Source organism: Hippocampus zosterae, chromosome 11 (genome assembly GCF_025434085.1).
Source record: "Hippocampus zosterae strain Florida chromosome 11, ASM2543408v3, whole genome shotgun sequence".
Taxonomy (NCBI): domain Eukaryota; kingdom Metazoa; phylum Chordata; class Actinopteri; order Syngnathiformes; family Syngnathidae; genus Hippocampus; species Hippocampus zosterae.
The window spans coordinates 8,315,889-8,336,417 of record NC_067461.1 but is presented as its reverse complement, the minus strand read 5'-3'; the positions used below and the strand labels follow the sequence as shown (position 1 = coordinate 8,336,417).

Sequence of the window (20,529 nt, the reverse complement as noted above, 5' to 3'; positions counted from 1 at the left end):
TCTTGAAATGTTTTGTATGACATGGTGACTTGTATTGTGAACATTTTCCTCAAAACTTTATTTAACCAAGTAATCTACAGATTACGTTAAACGATTACGTATTACGTGAGAGACGTACCAAATGAGAGAAAAATACAAATACAAAAATTAATTTGTATTAATATATTAAATCTTCGATATTTAGTGAGTACATCAAGTATACTGTATATTTTTTTATTTTGATGCAAGACTGTTCAAATCGTGAGTTAGCAAACAGGCTAGCACGATTACGTACTTCCGGTTAAATGTCAAACTTGCGTAGTGCTTTACAGCTGACGGGACAGGCGGACGTTGGCACCATAAACTCGTTGGAACAAGGTAGTTATTGATTAACTTTCCCTGGCTAGTTTCGAGTTAATCGTGTTAGTTTCTACGACCAGACTCGAATGTCGTTGTTTCTTTTGGACTTTTCTGCTCGTTTGTTTACTTAAAATGTTATTGTTTACTTTGGGGCGGTGAAACGTTTGCTTCCCTCTTGCCATTATCCAAAACCGGCTGCCCTCACTGAATAACAATAGCAAACTGCTTATTTTGATCTCATTGTATATAACTTGTCCGTGCACATACAAAAAAAATCCAACACGAAAGCCTTTAAATAAGAAAATAAGAACATGGATACGGTTAATCGTAATATGGTCGTCCATTAACGATAAACTATGTGGAATTTGAAGCGAAACTGGTTCGTTTAGTGACATTTTCCTCAAAGGAGGCCTCATATGCAATGGATTAAGCCACAGAGTTGCATACAGCGTGACAGGTGTATGTGTGTGTGACAAAAAAAACTTCTGGATATCAAGTGTCCTTGCTACAACTTGTCATAATAAAAATAGTCCGGGGATGATCAGCGGGTGTTTGTCTGAGAAGGCAAACTAACGAAGTTTTTTCTTTTATTTCTCTCAAGGAAGCTGTGAGTATTAAGTCTACTGAACACAACTTTATTTATAGAGCATTTTACCAACAGTTAGTTCTAATAAAGTGCTGTCTGTACAGGAAACGTATGACAATAAACTAATACTACTACTACCACTACTACTTCTGCAACAAATAATAATAATTAAAAGGAAAGGCATCCTTTTTCTTTCCGCTCTTCTTTCTTACAGCTTACGCATACCAGCAGTATTATAAGGCTCAAGAAAAAAAGCGGCCTACTTGGAGATTTTGCAGTACGGTCAGCAATACTTCAGTAATTCTAACTCATTTTTTAAATGTTCTGTGATTAATTTATGCTTATCTCCACTACAGACAGTCCAGCACAATGTCTTTTATTTTCGACTGGCTCTACAGAGGCTTCAGTGGTGTCCTGCAATTGTTAGGTATTGTGAAAAATGAGTAACATTGTTTAAAAAAAACCATTCTATACAGTGGAACTTCTAAGGTCATCTTCCGTCCATTTTTTTTTCAAATTAAGGGCAGTTTTCCCCCATTAAGCAAAATGGAAAGTGAGTCTCTTCACTTCACGACAAAATGAAGCTGACTTTTTGGTGTACATTCTGTACTTTTATTGCTTTGGACTTCGTAGATCTATATAACGTGTCGCACAATGTTTAATGTCCTGTTTCGCAGTTATGTTTACTAATTCTCCCCTTGCCCCCCCCTTGTCATCACCAGAATCAATTACAAAAATCGGGAGGACAGCATTTCACATTTTCAACATTTAGAGGTGTTTAAATTTGGAGGTTCCACAGTATCCCTCGTACAAGTCAATGATCATAAAACAGATTATTCCTTACCTAAATACTTTATTATAACTGTCCAGGGCTGTCTAAGAAGTCTGGCAAGTTGGTCTTCCTCGGATTGGACAATGCCGGCAAAACGACACTACTGCACATGCTCAGGGATGACAGGCTGGGCCAGCATGTACCCACACTGCACCCAAGTATCTATCTATCTATCTATCTATCTATCTATCTATCTATCTATCAACACAGCCAACATCCGCCCGTCTTTCCATCATTCATCCTTCACCCCTCCATCTTTTCATCCATCCGTTTGTATATATAATCTATCCACCGAACTATTCTCATCTATCATCCATCCATTCTTACTGTACAGTATATCAATCAATTCATCATGTCTGTCCTCAGCATCTGAGGAGCTGACCATCGCTGGAATGACTTTTACCACATTTGACCTGGGCGGTCACACGCAAGGTAAGGAAAAGCGGGATAATGTTTGGTTATACATCTTTAATAATATATTTTTTTTAAATTCGTTCTAGCACGACGCATCTGGAAAAACTACCTCCCAGCCATAAATGGTATTGTCTACATGGTGGATTGTGCTGATCGTGAGCGACTACCCGAGGCTAAAGTGGAGTTGGATGTGCGTTTGAACCTTACCTTTTGTCACCCATTCATAGTCATATATAAATGGGACTCTTCTTCTTTGTTCAGGCACTTTTAACAGATGACACCATCTCAAACGTGCCGGTTCTCATCCTTGGAAACAAAATTGATCGTCCGGAGGCCATCAGCGAGGATGCGCTCCGAGGGATGTTTGGTCTCTATGGACACACGACTGGAAAGGTGAGCAACACATGCCATGAATCTCGATAAAAGATTTTTTTTCCCTTTTACTTTGCCTTTATTTATCTGGCTATGACACTCTGGCCGCAGGCTAGCATCAACATGTATTTAACAGCATTTAGCAATTAATACAACATTTATTTTTTTTCTTTTCTCCTGAAGCCCCATCTTCTCGTCCAATACTTTTTTTTTAGATAAGCCTTTTTCTTTTTTTTACGTGCCACACATACAAATGGCATTGACGAAGAATCGAAGATGGCTTTGCTGTCTTTGTAAAAGTGGCTTATGTTTCTTTTTTTAGGGCAAAGTGTCACTGAAGGAGCTTAATTTGAGGCCAATGGAGATTTTTATGTGCAGCGTGCTGAAGAGACAAGGATATGGAGAAGGATTTCGCTGGCTGTCCCAATACATTGACTAATTTAATGCCAATTAATCCAAAATATGAGTGCTGATTTACAGAACAACCCCACCTGTAATCTGGGAAATATTTTATTTACATACCCTCAGAATTTTGACCATGTCAGCTGGGAATGTGGGCAATATTCTTTGCTAGAAAAACATACCACAGAAAGTCAAAGACAATTTTGTGAGTGTAGCCAAGGGTCTTCATGCTGTGTATTTTTTACCTTCGTGTGCCATAGAGAAAGTGTCATCAATGGCGAGTCAGCTTCTGACCCGCTGCTTATTTTTAGCAGCTGGTGTTGACTTACAGCAAAGGTCGGTTTGTTTAAAGTTTTGCGGACTGTCTAAAGGCACACATTGGTGCCATTGAAGCACATGTTGAATTGTGTATCCAATCGCTCACCTGAAATGGATGGGACTTTTTTTTTGATGGGTGGGGGGGCGTATTTTTGAAAACAGGGTTTACCACTAAAGGTGCAAAGTGCTTTAATTTACTTCTTTTTTTTTTGCTCTGCGATTCAGTATGACAGTGCAATTTTACATAGTTTAAGTATGCTGTATGATAAAGGTTGCTTGGATAATTGCTATGACAAGACTAGAGTACTTTGTGATTAGTAGCTGCTCACCACATACAGCAATATTATGAGAGTACTCCCAAGGCGGTGCTTGAAATCAGGGTATAAAAATATATACATGCGAAAGGATTGGTTGATGTGTGTTTAAATATTATTTGTACATGAATAATTATTTATATATTTACATAATGGAAGCCAAGTTGACTATAGAGGTTACAAAAGATGGATCGAATTTTTATTGGAGCTGGGTCAGAATACATTCTTTCTACAAACGTCTTGCTTCTTTTTTATTAATATCTGAAACAATTTTAGGGAAAATCTACAATCTACAAAAAATATATACAATTTTACATGTCCCGAGACAACATTCAAATCATTATTGTATTGTGTGTTGTTGTGAAAAAAAAGATATATACATGACATAATATCTGGCTTCTTGATTTCTATTGGTTCTTTCTAGCTTTTAGATGGGCAATTTTTTATCCGTGCTAGTGGGGCCCACTTCCGAAAAAGGATGGCACCTAACTGGGGTAGTGGGGGGTATGCCTCCGTCAGAAATATATATCGGCCCAGTTATCCAGCCTATTATTCTATATTCTAATATCAATGTAAATTAATTACTCAGCCCCACTATGAATTGGTCAAGCTCTCCTTTAGCCCTGGGAGGAAAAAACTCCGAGCTATGAAGGATGGATCGATGGTTCGTTCCAGCCAATCACAACAATGGGTCACCATCGTCCTTCCCACGAGCCATTCAGTGAAGTATATTTTCACACCAAACTGCATTTGAATCTAGAATTAATGTATTATATTATTAAAATATATATATACAATTTAAAATACGACAGAGAGGTATACGTCACGATTATTTAACAAATGTAGTGAAGAAAACGCACTGGAAACCCGCCTTCTCAATGCTCATTGACTCTTTCTAGCCAATTGCAATAGCAAGTCAGAGACGTCACTTCTCGCGAGTCAATGAGACGAGACCAGGAAGTCACGAGTACTGAAGTAACAGAACCACTTTTTTTTTTAACTTTCGGGTTCAAATTGGTCATGACGAGTCTGTTTAAACATTTTAGTATGATGGTTGCGTCGCTTCTGTGTGAGGATTTTTAAACGTTACATTTCAACGCATCTTCTAGTGGTTAAACATTGTTAAACGTCAACATGGGCAAAGTTCATCTGCTCGTCTAACACCATGGAAGTAGAAGACGTGGAGAGGTGCTGCTGTGTTGTTACCTTGAATGAAGCATTTTCTGCTCCCTCGCCCGTAAGCTTTAGCGCCGTTGTTATCCATCCCACCACCGGAGTGGTGATATCCACCGGACTGCCGTTTTTTCGTTTCATTATAGACAAGAAGTCCTCTTATGCCAGCGAACGTCGCTTCCTGTTACGTCACAACTTCCGCGACGACCTTAAAATCGGCATCAGCTTTCCTTCCCGGAGTCATGTGGAGGCCAGTGCATGTGGAGTGAGTGAAGTTGGCCCACCCAGCACAAGACACAGGACACATGAGCAAGGAGCTGAGTTACTGATGCTGGTCAACTGTGTGGAGTTCAAAAATACTTTCCAGACACTTTTCCATAAGGCTGACCAGTGGCGTTTCCATGGTGATGATGATGACGACCTTTTTCGAGATGCTGACTGCCTCAGTTGGTTCGCTATACTCAAGGCAGACAAGCCACATCCAGGTACCGTCTCCTGGCGAAGGAGCACGTGTCTTCAGAAAGGCTCTCCTGTCATGGCCTGCGGCTCGCCGTTTGGTTCCCTCTGCTCTGACCTCTTCAATGGCACTGTAAGCAAGGGCATCATCAGCAATTTGGCGGGCGAGGACAACGCCATCATCTTCACAGATGCCCGCTGCTTGCCAGGCGCAGAAGGCGGTGGCTTGTACACGATGGAAAATGACAACCTGCACCTGGTCGGAGTGATAGTGTCACCATTTGGCTGGAAGGCCAACGAGTGGATTGGACTCACGCTTGTTTGTTCTGTCCACTCAATCCTCCGGAACATTGTTCAATGTGGCGACATTCAGGATCTGCTCCATGATGTCTGGCTTCACCCTGCAGAGGTGTTTACGACCCGAAAGGCCAATGCAGGTCCATATCCGAACGTGTGTTTTGTGGACAGCGGGCAACACTGGGGATCGGGGGTACTTGTCACCCCTGAACTTATTCTAACCTGCCGACATGTCGTCAACGGGAAGTCCACAGTCGCCCTCAAGTTTCACCACAGAGCCAGGTGCACGGGATAAAGGGGGAACCGTACCGCGAAAGGCCATTGCTATTTTACACTTATCAAAATGTTTAGACTGTAATTGCTTTCATTAGTACAGTGTTCTCTGTATGCTTGTCACTTGCATTTTCACTTATTCGCATATCTTTTTCCGAACTTGTCCTTTTTTTTCTGGTGTATGTTTTTATGCATCACAGAGTCCTCGATACTTTTGGCGACGTCCTGTTCTCCACTAAGGCATCATCGCCCTACGACGTCGCTGTGGTGCGGTCCAGAGAATCCATTTTTGACGTTGTCATTCCACAAATGGCTCACGAGTTCAACACAGGTTTGTTAGTGTATCACTAGCTTAATGTTGAGGTTGTCACACATAGCAACTTTTACAGCAACATGGAGTTATTGTTCATGTGAACCTGGTAAAGGACATCAACATTTGCCTCATAACTCATATTGTGTTTTTATCAATACAGTGAACCCCTAATCTTTACAGGGGATCTGTTCCAGACCCATCCACGATTTTGTGATGGAGAGAGACCAAAACATACTTGAAACACATTTGTACTTACACTTTTTAAACCTATTGCAAACCTATTTCAACCACTTCCAAAAATCACAAGTATAAACAAACAATGAACTCTGATATAGTGGCAGACCACTGTATTTCCATTGAATAAAATGTTGAAAATGTGATTTCTTGTTCTGGTGCATTTTGTGCCCAGGTGGTATAGAAGCCCTGTAAAATGAAAAAAAATATTTTGCCATCTGCACCCGCAGGTGAATCTGTGTTGGTGGTGGGCTACGGCGGGCTTGGTCGCTGGTGCGGCCCGTCGTTGACTTGCGGTGTCCTTTCCAAAGCCATCAGTCATCACAACCGTACCATCATGCTTCAGACCACCTGTGCAGTTCAGGCAGGGACCAGTGGGGGTGCTGTCATACGAGCATCCACGGGAGAGCTTCTTGGTAATAAGCCTGCTATAAGAAAACTGAGACGTACCTGTACACTCTTTACTTTAATAGAAGTACAGATACCTGTTTAAAAAGGACTAGTAAAAGTACAAGTAGGGCCGGGCAATTATCCAAAATCAAATTGTGATTTCAATTTAGCCTTTACCGCTCTTGAAAACATGAATTGAAGCAAAACATTTAATATGTCGAACTGCATTGTGTGTTTCCTAGCTCTCAACCTTGTGAAACGTCCTTGAATGCACCATGTTGCTCGTGCTATTTTGGAGAGGAGAGTAGATAGTACAGATTTGGACTGAACTCTGTCCGGAATGATGAAAATCCACGAATGACTGATGTAACTGAAAAATATACTAAATTACAATAATTTGTACTTTTTAAAAAAAAATTATGAAGTGACAAAACAATGATTGAAAATATAGTTTGAGCACGGCTTATCGTTGCAGGCATCGTATCCAGCAACACGAGGGACTTGGCCTCCAAAGTGACCTACCCTCACCTTAACTTCTGCATCCCAGTGAGCATGCTGCACAGACCTCTTCTTCACTTAAGTCGGCTTGGGGACATGAGGATGTTTGACATGCTGGATGTTGCAGAAGAACAAGTGAAAAGAGTGTGGAGGCTACAAGGTACACCAAGCAAATTGTAAATTGTGTCTCTGTGTCATACGAATACTGGAACCGGCCTGTTTGGCACAATTGATTAAAAATAAATTACATTCATCAGCAGAGAGCACTTTGAACACTTCCAAATGATGCAAAACATTCAGATTTATGGGGAATTGCTTTTCAATTCATGCTCATACTGCTATGTTATAAAACAAGAAGTTGCTCGATTAGTGCAACCCATTAGCGCCACCCCTGGTTGTCATTCTTAAGAATGCCCATTGGGCCCCATAGTACATATGGTTGGGGTGAGCCGTGCCTCACAAAACGGAATAATTTCAACTCAAGTGTTATAAGTGCACGTGTGCTGTATTCCTTTAACCTTTTTTTAAAAAAGTATTTCTTTTAAAACATTGCGTGTACAGATCAGGAGATGAAAAATAAAAGCTACTTGTGAACCAGCATATGTTACATTTTGCTCTGTTATCATGGTAACAACATTTTTTTCAATTTAGTCAGGAGATGAAAAATAAAAGCTACTTGTGAACCAGCATATGTTACATTTTGCTCTGTTATCATGGTAACAACATTTTTTTCAATTTAGTTGACAGTCATGTCACCGAAGCTGATAAATAAGTGTTGGGGAACTTGTTTGCTCAACCATATGTTTGGATTTTCCCTGTCGTATCTTTTTCGCCGAGCTGGAAATATGTCAGCATATTAAAGCGCTCAAGTAATAATTGGCTGACAGGTTGCACAGAATGATTGGTCCCATTGGGTAACAGACACTGAGACATCTGCTAGAGAGGATCGCCCGCTCCCAGCACAACACATTTCGAAGTTCTCGCCTACGAAGGATCCGTGCGGCACATAACTCAGGCTTCAAGATTTAACGTCAGCAGACACATTGAATAGGGATGTGACATGAGCGTCAAGTTTCACATCAATGCTTTGCATCCCCCCAGATGTTTGAAAACACAATGATGACAGTTGTGCGTGGACTCATTTATATACCAAAAAAAAAAAAGACTATGACCTATGACTGCTTGGATAAAATATTACTTTGTAATATTTGAAGTAAAAACTTTTAATCAGACCCAAAGCTAAAATGTGATATTGTGAGAAAAGCTTTCATTTTAACAGGATAAATCATACCCTGACAAGAAAATTTGTTGGAATATTATTATATTATATTGGAATAATTTAAATCATTGAGTTGTAAAAAAAAAAAATTACAAGTGTTGCAATGTCTAAAAAAAAGTCATTTTATGAAAATGAAGCTGTAAATTATGAGAAACCTCACAAGGTTGCAATATTATGAGAAAGAAGTCATGATCGGAGGAAATTGGAAAATATTTTTTTCTTTTCACTTTGTCACTCATTGCTACTAGCAGCAGGAAGCGAACACGTAAACCACACAAGATATTCAGACCAAGACTCCAATGTACGGCGGCCAGCTGGGGCCACACACACTCACGTTTATTGAATGCTTATCATTTCCTTTTTTAATAAACACAACAACTGACCCACACGACGATACAATGTACACTTGTCGCCGAAGAAAAGAGGAGCCCTCGGCGGCGACCTCTCTTCTGGTACACAATGTGACTTGACGTTATTTACAAGCTGCGGAGTGACGCACTAGGAATGAGACAGCACTACTCTCACATTGGAGCTGAAGCGCAATGAGATGAGGACGGTAAAGTCAATATCCTCTCTATAGTTGCCACTTAAAAAAAATAAAAACAAGACAAAATGTTTCTAGTCTAATGAAAGCAACAAGAAATGGTCGGCCATTTTAAACTACCGGAAAGCTGCTCAAAATCTGCTAGAAATTAAACGTACGTACAAGAGAATAGAACGAAGATTCACAAATATGAGGGACAAGCTTTTTGACTGCACACCCCACGATTACTTCTAGTGATATGTTCCCCTTTCAACATATACCCTGGGCGTCTCCTCCGTTGTTTGTGTGTTTTTGGAACTTGGAGATGGCGTTGGAAAAAGAGAGGCGGCAAGGACAAACGCTCGACCCTTTACCAGATGTACCCCTCGTCATCCGCCTCTCCCGCCTCGCTCTCTTCTTCCTCGGCCTCCTCTGCGGTCTCCTCGCCGCCTTTCTCTTCCTCGTCCTCCCAGCCCACGCTGCTACCAAAGTCGCCCGAATACGCTGCTTCTTCGTCTACGTATATTGGGGTAAAAAAAAAAAAGAATCAATCAGGATTGTTGTACAGAAGTCCTTTGTTTTGTTTTGAGGGGGTGGGGGGTTAATTTGCGTGCCAATATTTGACATTTGGGTGAGTTTCAGATGCACTATATGGCCACTACATGGCGGCAGCGAACTTCACAACATCCGATCACCATCGGCACACATCTCGGAAACGGATGATGTCCATTGATTGAGAACTTGAAATGACAGAAAACCGTGAGGAATTTATTAATTTTGATGCTGAAAGTTGTGCGTAAAATGGGCAATGAATGCTAAATAAGATTATGTTTGCATGTGCTAGGTTCTTTTTTTATCCTGGACTTAAATTATCCTCGGAAGAGGATAGTTTGAGTGTGTTTTTTTTTTCCCTCTCCCTACCCAGCGTTTTTCCTTTCTGAATTCTGACTGTAATTTCCCCATTGCGGGACAAATAAAGGATATCTTATCTTATCTTAATACCATACAGTATTGAGCATTTGATGCATTCGGCACACCTACGTATTCTCATCAGGCCCAAGAGCCGTTTGAAACATTCTGCCCTTGTAAATAAAATGCTCCGAGAAGGATTCATGTCACAATGGTAATTAGTGTGATTATACGCTGTATTGTCTCCATGTTTTTTTTTGTTTGTAATGTAATTATTCCTTCATTGTATATTCTTTTGTGTTCTGGGAGAAGTGAATCGAAGTCATTCTGTACAGCCCGTACAGTTAATGCTATACAAAAGTTCGAAATGTTGTTAGGTCTTAGTTTGTGTGCGAAAACAAACATTTGGGGAGCGGGGGGATTAAATTGTGGTGATCACGCAACAACGGGGTAGTGGTACATAAAAAGGATTTTTTAAAAATAATTCAGAAGGGACCCTGCCTCTCACGCACAATAGGAAATAGATGCGTAACAAAACAATATGGCATCATATATTTCTTGAAAGAATATAATTTTGTGAACATTATTATCTTCAACCGCAGATTTTATTTTTTTTTATCTTGCATTTGTATGAGATCTTATTAGATTCTGTCAGTAAGTGAGTGAATGTGTATATATATTCTAGCATTACATCTGCAACATTGTCCTTGAGTTCACTTTGAACAAGTGCACACTTTCCTAATGAGAAGTAGTCGAATGGAAGCAGAAGCAGTGGTGAAATAAGGATAGGAATTTGACTTTGTGCTGATTTAAGACTTATTTCCTAAGCCCCAGACGCAGGAACAGTTCTTATCGGGAGAAGGTTCTGTCTGAGCAGCCCTCATTTATCTTGAAAAGACTTTTCTTGCAGTAACAAAACGCGCTTTGGAATGCAAATGACCGCCCGACGCATGAATGTGCTCTTTGCAGCGAGGGGAAAGTCACTTGACATAAAAGATACCTTGTGTTGGCTGGACTGCAGGGAGGGGGTTAATCCAAAAGGATGTGAAGGCAATGGGGGGGGGGGGGGGGTTCAAATGAGTGGATTTTTTGCGGGGTGAGGAACTCACCGCAATCTGGTTTTCCATGAATCCTTGACCCAGCTACTTCGCCGCCGTACTGGTCCACACACCAGCATTCTCCGCTGTCACACTGCAGCTTCCTGTAGAAGCCGTCTTCATCACAGTTTGGGATGAAGCGACCTGGCAAATGTTCACACACACACACACACACACACACACACAAAACATACACACGCGCGCACACACGGGTGAGCAGAGAACAGGCTTGCATCAGGCTTCACTGCACTTGACTCCCAGTATAAGGCATGCAGCATATGTTGCAACCAGTTCCATAACCCATGAATATCAATTTTGTTGACAGAAAATGGTGGTGATGAATATGTAAAATCAGCATGGTGGAGCATATTTGGAAGATGTTTGTTTGTGTGTGTGCGTGTGTGTGTGTGTGTGTGTGTGTGTGTGTGCCTCCCTGCCTTGAAAATTTAACACGCACAAGTGCAGCTCAATATTCGCTACAAAAAGTATTTGGACCATGGATTTTCACCAGATGGAGAAAGTATAACTTATGAAAGCTTGAAAGTTACAGTGTTATACAGCCCAAGCTGCACAAGCCATATTCACTTAGATCATTCAATCATATTTTCGTGTAGCCAGGCCCTTCACTGGTGCGGTGACGCAGCGTAACAACACACACAGGTTAGCCTTTTTAGTTGAAAATAACTTGCGTTAAACTCCTGGATCCCGCACCGTACCCTGGCCAATGGCAGAACAAAACATGTTTGTTCTGTTTGGTCCTATTTTAAATCAATTTGCATTGCTACTGGCATCATCCTAGCTAGCACCAAGCTAGTTCGTCTCTCACGTCTGGCGTCCAAGTTTGCAAACTTCATTACGTTTGTTGCTAGCACGGCATTAGCCCGCCAACAGCGAGGTGTTAGCCAGCCAAATGTTCCCGTTGCTAGGATTCCATTAGGCATAGCCAGCCAACCATGAGGCATTGGCCGGCCAAATATTCCCATAGCTACTGTTATGTGCACTCCCTACGTAGCTACGACAGACATAGCGAGAAGGGATGTGCCATCCAAACATTCCTCTCTGAGGACAATATGCAATGACATGTTCTAGCTCGAATGGATTATTTTCGATTTGGTCCTTGGTTTCCGAAAGCTAACGGCCAATTTCTCAAAAATTGATGCAGCACTTAAGCTTGAGCATACCTCAGCTTGACAGGCAAAGCCTCTCACACTTGGACTGGACATTTCTCACACAGGTTCTCATAAACATTTTTATTGCTGCCATTTTTTATAGGGGGTATTCTAGCACAGTGATGCTGAATCTGCATGACCAAAGAACGATGATATCAATTACATTTTGGAACATAATAACTGTTCATCAATATGTGTGGGATACAAATCAGATGGCGCAAAATAAAAGCGTCTCTGCAGTATTTCAAAGGCGCATCTGAAAGTCAGCCCGGCGCTGCGCCCTCCGTGTCCTTGCACAGTCCTGACTCAGAGCCCAGTCAGCCAGCCAAAATCTGCAGTGCGCACGAGTCCAAATATGCACACACTCATTTACCCACTTAGACACACATTTATACACACACACACACAAACACACACTTTGGCCCGTTTTCCTTGTAGTCTGTCTGTATCAAATTCTAATCCAAAAACCCGATCATGATCAAATCCCCGCCTCCTGTTCGGGATTCAAATCCTGATCCAATTAAGACGACCCCAAAAAGGATTCACAAATTCTTACGAGACTACCTACCAAACTTTCTTTTGCCGCCATCTAAGACTTGGATCCTCTCCAGCTCGGCCAGGCAGGGTGGCTCTGAAGGGGGTAAACATCGTGAAATTTGCATGAAAAATTTGACTTTGATTTCATGCATGTGAGGATCATAAATCAAATTTTGCCCCAGTGTGTGGAAGTGAATTCAGTAAACCTGCTGTGAGCTGTGAGCAGGCACAGTATGGTTTTCAGTACATCGATGGGTTGAAAGCATTTTTGGCAGTCGCTCCAAATGGCGCTTTTTTTCGTAGTTGTTGTTTTTGTTCTTAATCAGCCTTGCGGCAATCTTCCTTTGCGTGTTCTGTCACATTTTTCTCTCAAATGCCGGGAAGTTTGGGACCTAGAATTTGCTCGGCTCATTGTGTACATCGGAGCGCTGAGGGAGAACGAGGCTGTCAACAAGCAGCAGCAGCAATGTTCTCCTTGCCTGGCGGTAGCCATTTCAACCCTCCGGGGAACAGTAGGAAGAGATATCGGGAGGAGATAAATGGCGACAGACACGAGGAAACTACATACTAAAGAGGCGACCCTCATTTCTCTCTTTCTGTCCCGAGGGCGGCCTTGATGTTAGAAAGCAAGGCAGTTGCGGTGACGGATGAACACGTTCCACTCACTCTCTCTCCAGAAGCACAGGCACCACTCGGCCGTGGACACCTTGCCGTCCTTGTAGGAGTCACATGAGTTAAAGAAGGGACGGATGCAGATCTCGTACTTGTCCAGGTTGATGGCGGCCAGCTCGGCCTGATCCAGGTACAGGTCGCCGTTGGTGTCCAGCTTGGAGAACATCCAACCTACCGAGTCCTTACAGCTGGCCACCAGGCTCCTGTCCAACACTGAGCATACGAAGAAAAACACATTTTGTGTGTGTGTGAGTGTGCATTTGTGTGTGTGTGAGAGAGGCAACCAATTGTAAAAAAAAAAAAAACTGTTGAAAAATTAAGATTTTTAGGGCTTTCAATCTTTCTGATTTTCAATTTGGTGGCAATCATGAGCGTAACCTAAAAATATTGCCTTGGTTGCACCTTTGGGAATTTTCTTTTGAAAATTCAGCCCCCAAAACCGGCGTAACTTGATTGACATGTCTATCATGGGTATACCCAATGAAAAAAAAATCTAAAGAAACCCCATCTAAAGACCCAGAAAAATGTATTTATGCATGCAAATACTTTTTTTCCCTACTTTCTTCCCTCCAAATTTTGCTGCCGTCGATTGCAAATTTCTCCATTGTGAGACAAATAAAGGTTTTAATGAAAAACAAATGGAGTTTAGCTCACTCAAGTTCTGTCAAGTGGATAAATTGTTACCATGCCTACAAATAATAACAGCGGGGGGGGGGGGGGGGGGAGAAACTATTTTAATAGTGTCTTAGCAATGCATGCCCAGACCCAAAACAACAGTAACAGGAGTATTCGTAGTAGAAGTAATTTCTCCAACCTGATGCAGCGTTGGCTGCGATGTTTTTGGTCCCGGGCTTGCTATTATTGTTCTGCTTGGCATTATTCTGAAGGAGCTGAAACCAGTCCCGAAGACGCTCACCAAGATCAGCCAAATCTTGCCCGGTACAACTCTCTGCGGGGAGATCCATCTTTGGAACAACTTTTCACGCTCATGTTTACATTGAACACACATGCGCATCTTACCGCGTTTACCCTCCTGCTTGGCGGCGGGAGCGGGCGTCGAACACGGACAGAGGCCCGAGCACTTAGGGGTCAGCTCTTTCCCCGTGAGACACGCCTGCTGCTCCAGCTTGCACTGGGACACAAACACACATTTACACGCGCGCGCAGTTGCAATAAGGACACGTGAAGGTGAAGTCAAATGAGTTATTGCAGGGACACGGATCAAATATTCATGAGGGAGATCCACTGTATGCCTTCGTTCCTGTGCGAGACTTGCACAAGGTCAGCAGTGGCGATGTAAAAGACAAAGTATAAATCAATACCAAAAACCCATCCCCCCTCTAGCCCATATTGGTCCTTCTAATTCTATACTGTTAGTCCCCCTACCTTGACAATGTCCCCACAGTGTCATGAGGACATTGTATACCAACAGTGTCTTTTAGACATTTTAGGACTACAACGGGGATGTCAGTCTCATTTTTTGCGCGGGCCGTATTGTAGTTATAGTTCCCTCCGAGGGCCGTTATGACTCGTTGCTGTCAGGCAGAATTCTCGCAACGTCAGTACTTTTCAGGAAATAAAAATGCCATCTTGGTTGAGCTACCAAATACCACAACACGCGGAAATGAAGCTGCATAGTTTTGCCTTTGTGGCTGATTGGTTCCTTCTGCACCACACCGTTATAGTGATTCATTTTGTTTTTTTACAGAAACTTATAAATCCAAAACTGGACTTTTTGGCTTGGACAGTACAGATATCGGGCAGCCTGGTAGTTAAGTGGTTAGCACGTCAGCTTCACAGTGCAGAGGTACCGGGTTCAATTCCAGCTCTGGCCTCCCTGTGTGGAGTTTGCATGTTCTCCCCGGGCCTGCGTGTGTTTTCTCCGGGTGCTCCGGTTTCCTCCCACATTCCAAAAACATGCATGACAGGCTGATTGGACACTCTAAAATTGTCCCTCGGTGTGAGTGTGGATGTGGATGGTTGTTTGTTTCTGTGTGCCCTGCGATTGGCTGGCAACCGATTCAGGCTGTCCCCCGCCTACTGCCCGAAGACAGCTGGGATAGGCTCGAGCACCCCCCCCCCCGCGATCCTCGTGAGGATCAAGCGGTTCGGAAGATGAATGAATGAATGAGTACAGATATCGGGGAAAAATGCAGTGTCATTTTGGTGAAATTATGTTCTGCTGTTAAAATGTTTATTTCGTCCAAATTTTGGTGGCTGCGGTGTAAAAGTGATACATAGAAATGATGAATGATGAATCATTTGCTCTATTTTGGTTACTTTCTTGATCTGCATGATGGGCAAAATATTAGAAAAAGCATTCCAAACTTCACCACCCCGAAAACCTATTGTCTCATTCTTTATTACCTGTAAAGCTTTTTAAATGCAGATATACAGTATATATATATATTTTAAAAATAGCTTATATTAACATACCTAATGAAGAGTCCAGTGAAAATAACATGGCCACACTATTTTTTTTGCCAATTCATTGTGTATAAGATGCATTAAAAATGATTACATAGAATCTTGTTTGGATGAATCCAAAAAAGAAAACAGTATTTAGAATTCACTACATCATGACTGACCTGGAAATCACCAATCAATGTCACGATTGTGTGTGTGAGTGTGTTTGTGTGTGTGTGTGTGTGTGTGTGTGTGTGTGTGTGTGTGTGTGTGTGTGTGTGTGTGGTGGAGGGTGTCACGTGTCAGGGTACCCTTGAGGCGTAGTTGTGTCCGTCAGATCCACACACAGGACCGGTAGAGGAGATTGGACATGGTTGACAATTGCCATCAGAAGACCTGAGAGCAGGCTGCTTGAGTCTGCGAGATAAAAAGCAACACTCATAACTCACTTTCAGCTTTGCTGTTACTGTGTAGCCTCCTTTGGATTTTCAGACTGTGTATTTTCTTCAAATACTCATGATGTTGTACACAACACACAACCACACATACCTGTGCTCAAGCTTCTTGCGGTTGATGCACACAGCTCTCTGGTAGCCCTGGGCGATACAAACCTTGTGCCTGCTGCACTTAACCTTTTGACAAGGGTCCTTGGTGGTGTCCACGTCTATGAAAACAATAAGATGTTGTTCTTGGTGTTTCTGCTTCACTCTCGTTGTCCTTTATGCGACAAATATATCATTCCATGGACAAAGGTGCTAGGATGTACTGTACATATTAATCAGGGGTTGATGAGGGTTTGGGGAGGAGAGGGTTTCCGCTCGAGCATGACTGTGCCCCACTCCATAAAGCAAGGCCTATCGAAGGGCAGAGGAGGTGTTTATATAGAACAGCAACAGAGCAAAAGCATGTACGGTCAATCATTGTATTCCGTTTTTATTTTGGTTTAACTTTACATCCCAACGGCACTGGAATTGGGTTTGTACATTATACATGAGAAGATGGCCATGGACATGCAAGTACTCAGTAAGCGGCATCATTTTTTGCAGATGATAAAGAATTTAAGCCTGTGAATATTATTATATTCACGTTATATCTACATTTTGCTGCACCGTTGAGCAAATATCCATTGCCTAAAGGTGATAACACCGCGCCGTTGATGCTATTTGTTAGCCCATGTACAGTGATTTGCATTGTGTGTTAGCATTAAGCTAGCTGAATTTCCTTTGGCAAAGGTATGTGGTTGTTTTAAATACACATGTAGCTCTTTGTTACATGTACGGTTTTCCAGTAAGCATCTATTACAAATAGCAGTAAAGAGCTTGAAAACGCTTCTGCTGTCTGCTAAATTGTTGCCTGATGTGAACTTCACTGCCATCATGGCAAGTGACAAAAACAAACAAACCCCAGTCTGCCTAGTGATGGCTTGTATTTCAAATAATTTGTCACCAAGGGACAATTTAGAGTGTTTGCATGTTTTTGGAATGTGGGAGGCAACCGGAGTACCCGGAGAAATCCCATGCAGGCAAGGTCCACACAGGAAAGCGTGGAGCTGGAATTGAACCCTGCCCCTCTGCACTGTGAGGCAGACGTGCTCACTCGTCGACACCGTGCCGCCAAAATGAAAACATTAGTAAATAAATCTGTCTTCGGTTGCCAACTGCTGTGCCGGGCGTACACAAGCAGCATAAGGTATATCTGCCTGAGCCTCGTGTTAACTTAACAGGCTTCCACAGATTAAAGCAGCGGCGGCCGATGATGATGTTTCCATAGCAACAGGCTCTCTCTCGGCGGTCCTGGGACTCATTTCTGGGTTGACTGTGATTTGTGGCTCAATCTGGTTTGTTTGTGAGAACTCTCGCTCGCTCGCTGTGTAATCATGTCAGCGTGGCCGTCTTCCATCTTATGTCTTCATTTCATGATGACGCGCTCATCGATGAGTCCCGTGCCATCCCACCTATCCTCCACGTTTTTGCTATGCTATTAAACTAGCTCGCCAATAGGCAGAAAACCTCCCTTAATAATTGGGTGCTTTAGTGCAACCCAATGCAGATTCAAATGAGTTTTATCCATGCGGATTGAGGATAAGAAATTCGAGCATCGGCCGCGTCCCCGTCACGGACCTTCTTATCATCAGTGCACACTTGAACATGATCACTGTTAATGAGGAGGTAAAGCCAAATTGCCTGCACTTGAACGGATGTGAACGCAATTGTCACACACGCTCAGTCACTTATTCCGATGAAAGTTCCTGGTTACCTAGGTAACTGCCCTTATTCTACCTGACATTTTTAAATGTCATCTGCAGCATCCTTCCGTCGTCTGTGATCTTCCCATCTCCAGATATGTGTCTCGGTGTATAATGATGCGACTTAAAAATGTGAAAAGGAGTGGGCAGACATACAGTACTGGTTGAAAAAATTTAAACATTCATTTAGTTTAGTAGTTAACCCTCCGGGACAGCGGTTACTCCAGTGGACAGGTTATGATGTGACCACCAAATGCCCATATCAAAAATAAATTTGATTGTTTCTTATGTAATATTTAAATTTCTCCAGATGGTGAATTTGGGCTGTATTCCTTCCCAACATTACACATACATACACAAACACACAATAATAATAATGACAATACGATCATGAAACATTTAAATCTGTCTGTTGTGGAATTAACCACCGAAATAAACTGACAACATTGTAAATGTATTGAACCGTAATAGTTGTTCACTGAGCTCACACGTGTCGTCTTTAAAAGTAAATTGAGGACAAAGGTTGATCCAAACATAAAAGTGAAGGAAAAAAAAAACTTTAGAAAATGCGTTAACGAAAAAGGAAAATGAACTGAAACTACATGCTACATATATAAATTATAAAACTAACTATAGTTATAGTGAAAATGTCCTTTGTTTCCATCTTGGCCAATTCATCTCATACATGAGCTTTTGGCTTCATTTCAAATAGATATTTTTTTTTATTTTGCTACTGTTCTACATTCTTACAGAAGGACTACTGGTGTAAAAGTTCGTATGTGCATGCCTGCGCTTGTGACTGTGACTATGCCTGTGCGTGATTGTTCTTACAAGTCCAAATTACTGCTCTCCCGCAGCGATGAGCAGAGCGATGCAGTTCAATCAGAGCAGAGAGCCATTGGCCGCATTGATCAATTGACTAGAGAAAGCCAGTGCAAATTAGCCTGACCTCTCACTCACTCACTCAGTGCGCAGGTCACCCCGAGCGGAGACAGCCACTGCGGTGCCTGATTCAAATTCTCAACTCTCTCTCTGTGTGTATGTGTGTGTGTGTGAGTTGTTGACAAAAAGTTTTACACATCCGTCTTCTGTGAGGTCAAAAATACCCGGTGAAGGAAAAAAATTAGGACTGCTGGCTCTTGCAAGGTCATTGTGCTGTTTTTGTGATAACTTGGGTGATTTTCTCATTTTTGTTTTCCTCCATTGGAAAGCGTTGGCTGCCTGTGTGTTTCTGGATCGATTGTTAAAGGGGAAGTCAACGGCAAAATTATCTTCCCCTTTACGATCCTTTTAAAAGAAACCTTTATAAATATTGGCCATTTTTATTTCGCTGATCATTTATACCAACTATTATTGTTTGAAGAAAAAACAGTACATAAGCCTAGATTGAGGCTACATTTCTTCGGCAAGCCTCCTCCAACTACATGTCATGTGATTGGAGTGAGCAAAAGCATGGCTACCGCGAATGCATGTTCCGCTACTTAAGAACAGTTATTAGGTCGAAATAATTAGAGGATCGCAAGTAGCAGCTAGCATTACAGAATGCCATTTTTAATTACGGTCCCTGACCATTCAAGTTACTGTATATCAATAATAGTACCGCTACTGTAGCAGCAGTAGTACAGTCCTCTGAAATTAATGACACATGGACGGATGGATTAAACCAGTCGTCGCTTGTCGCATGTCTTTATTATTACGCTTGAATTCATCTGATAGACTGTTTCCGAGCCGCTATGCTGCTGATTTGTTAGCAACAGAGCTCAAATGGCTCTCCACAGTTAACCACCAGCCTCCTCTTTGATTTCAAATTCTCTGATGGACTTAATGTTTTTGTGGGCAATTTTCATCTCACCAAAGCCTGCGACAGTTGTCGATGACAGTGGCTTCCATTAAATTAAGTCTTAATCGCTGTCTCCCGTGTGTCGCATATATTCCCCTCCGTGCTTTTTACTTGTCTGTCCGGCCCTCAACTGCAAGGCATAATTAGTCCTTCATTAGGCCTTCATACACCGCGCTAATGGACTCATTCATACGACTTCATTTAAGCTGCAAATCAAGCGGCGAGGACATGACTCTGGCTTGTCACAGGCTCAGTTCACGCTGAGAAGTGAGGCGAGGATGTTCTAGAAACCGAGTCTTTCCGCATTTGCGGATTCAAAAAGAAAAAAACAAACAAACAAAAGAAGAAAAAGAAATAAGAAATAGACAAAAAGCGGCAATGGATTGAAGCAGAGGCAATGTTGAGCATCTCCTTGGGGAGGCGCATCTCCGGCACATCAAACAGAATATATCAATCACCCAACCTCTTTTTTTTCTGCTGTGAGAGGAAAGAGCGGGTGACCCGCACATGCACACACTCCAGGCTGTGGATTACAATCCACAAATGACGTGTGCATATCCGGTTCAACAGAGGGTCATGGATTCTGCCAGACCATATTCAATGTTGATCGACCTATTCAGATTCATGTCGTAAGAGTACGT

The 20,529-nt window shown here is 42.2% G+C and overlaps 3 protein-coding genes across 6 annotated transcripts in view; 2 read left to right on the top strand and 1 right to left on the bottom strand.

Moving 5' to 3' along the window:
* The first annotated feature begins 275 nt into the window (after positions 1 to 275).
* sar1ab (secretion associated, Ras related GTPase 1Ab) lies at positions 276 to 3,811 on the top strand. Its single transcript, XM_052080041.1, is given in 9 exon segments — positions 276 to 357; positions 1,140 to 1,178; positions 1,181 to 1,202; positions 1,282 to 1,352; positions 1,796 to 1,915; positions 2,124 to 2,189; positions 2,258 to 2,361; positions 2,433 to 2,564; positions 2,866 to 3,811. Coding segments are annotated over 9 exon segments (744 nt in total). The 5' UTR covers positions 276 to 284; the 3' UTR covers positions 2,983 to 3,811.
* A 695-nt stretch (positions 3,812 to 4,506) lies between these two features.
* On the top strand, positions 4,507 to 7,809 carry tysnd1 (trypsin like peroxisomal matrix peptidase 1). Of its 2 annotated transcripts, none has more exons than XM_052080016.1 (4): positions 4,507 to 5,785; positions 5,977 to 6,107; positions 6,554 to 6,739; positions 6,956 to 7,179. In XM_052080016.1, the coding sequence occupies exons 1-4, from the start codon at positions 4,743 to 4,745 to the stop codon at positions 6,979 to 6,981; spliced, it is 1,386 nt and encodes a 461-aa protein (XP_051935976.1). In that variant the 5' UTR covers positions 4,507 to 4,742; the 3' UTR covers positions 6,982 to 7,179. The 2 variants fall into 2 exon arrangements, with proteins under 2 accessions (XP_051935976.1, XP_051935975.1); XM_052080015.1 differs by lacking the exon at positions 6,956 to 7,179 and adding an exon at positions 7,189 to 7,809 and having other exon boundaries at positions 4,508 to 5,785.
* A 983-nt stretch (positions 7,810 to 8,792) lies between these two features.
* spock2 (SPARC (osteonectin), cwcv and kazal like domains proteoglycan 2) overlaps positions 8,793 to 20,529 on the bottom strand; it is a 29,403-nt gene continuing 17,666 nt past the window's right edge. For all 3 annotated transcript variants that reach the window (XM_052080023.1, XM_052080022.1, XM_052080021.1), the window contains 8 exons: positions 16,353 to 16,467; positions 16,115 to 16,220; positions 14,418 to 14,529; positions 14,212 to 14,346; positions 13,392 to 13,610; positions 12,757 to 12,819; positions 11,032 to 11,163; positions 8,793 to 9,529 (listed from right to left, as the gene is read on the bottom strand). In XM_052080023.1, coding sequence (XP_051935983.1) covers positions 9,384 to 9,529; positions 11,032 to 11,163; positions 12,757 to 12,819; positions 13,392 to 13,610; positions 14,212 to 14,346; positions 14,418 to 14,529; positions 16,115 to 16,220; positions 16,353 to 16,467 — 1,028 coding nt within the window. In that variant the 3' untranslated portion in view covers positions 8,793 to 9,383. The remainder of the gene's footprint in view (positions 9,530 to 11,031; positions 11,164 to 12,756; positions 12,820 to 13,391; positions 13,611 to 14,211; positions 14,347 to 14,417; positions 14,530 to 16,114; positions 16,221 to 16,352; positions 16,468 to 20,529) is intronic.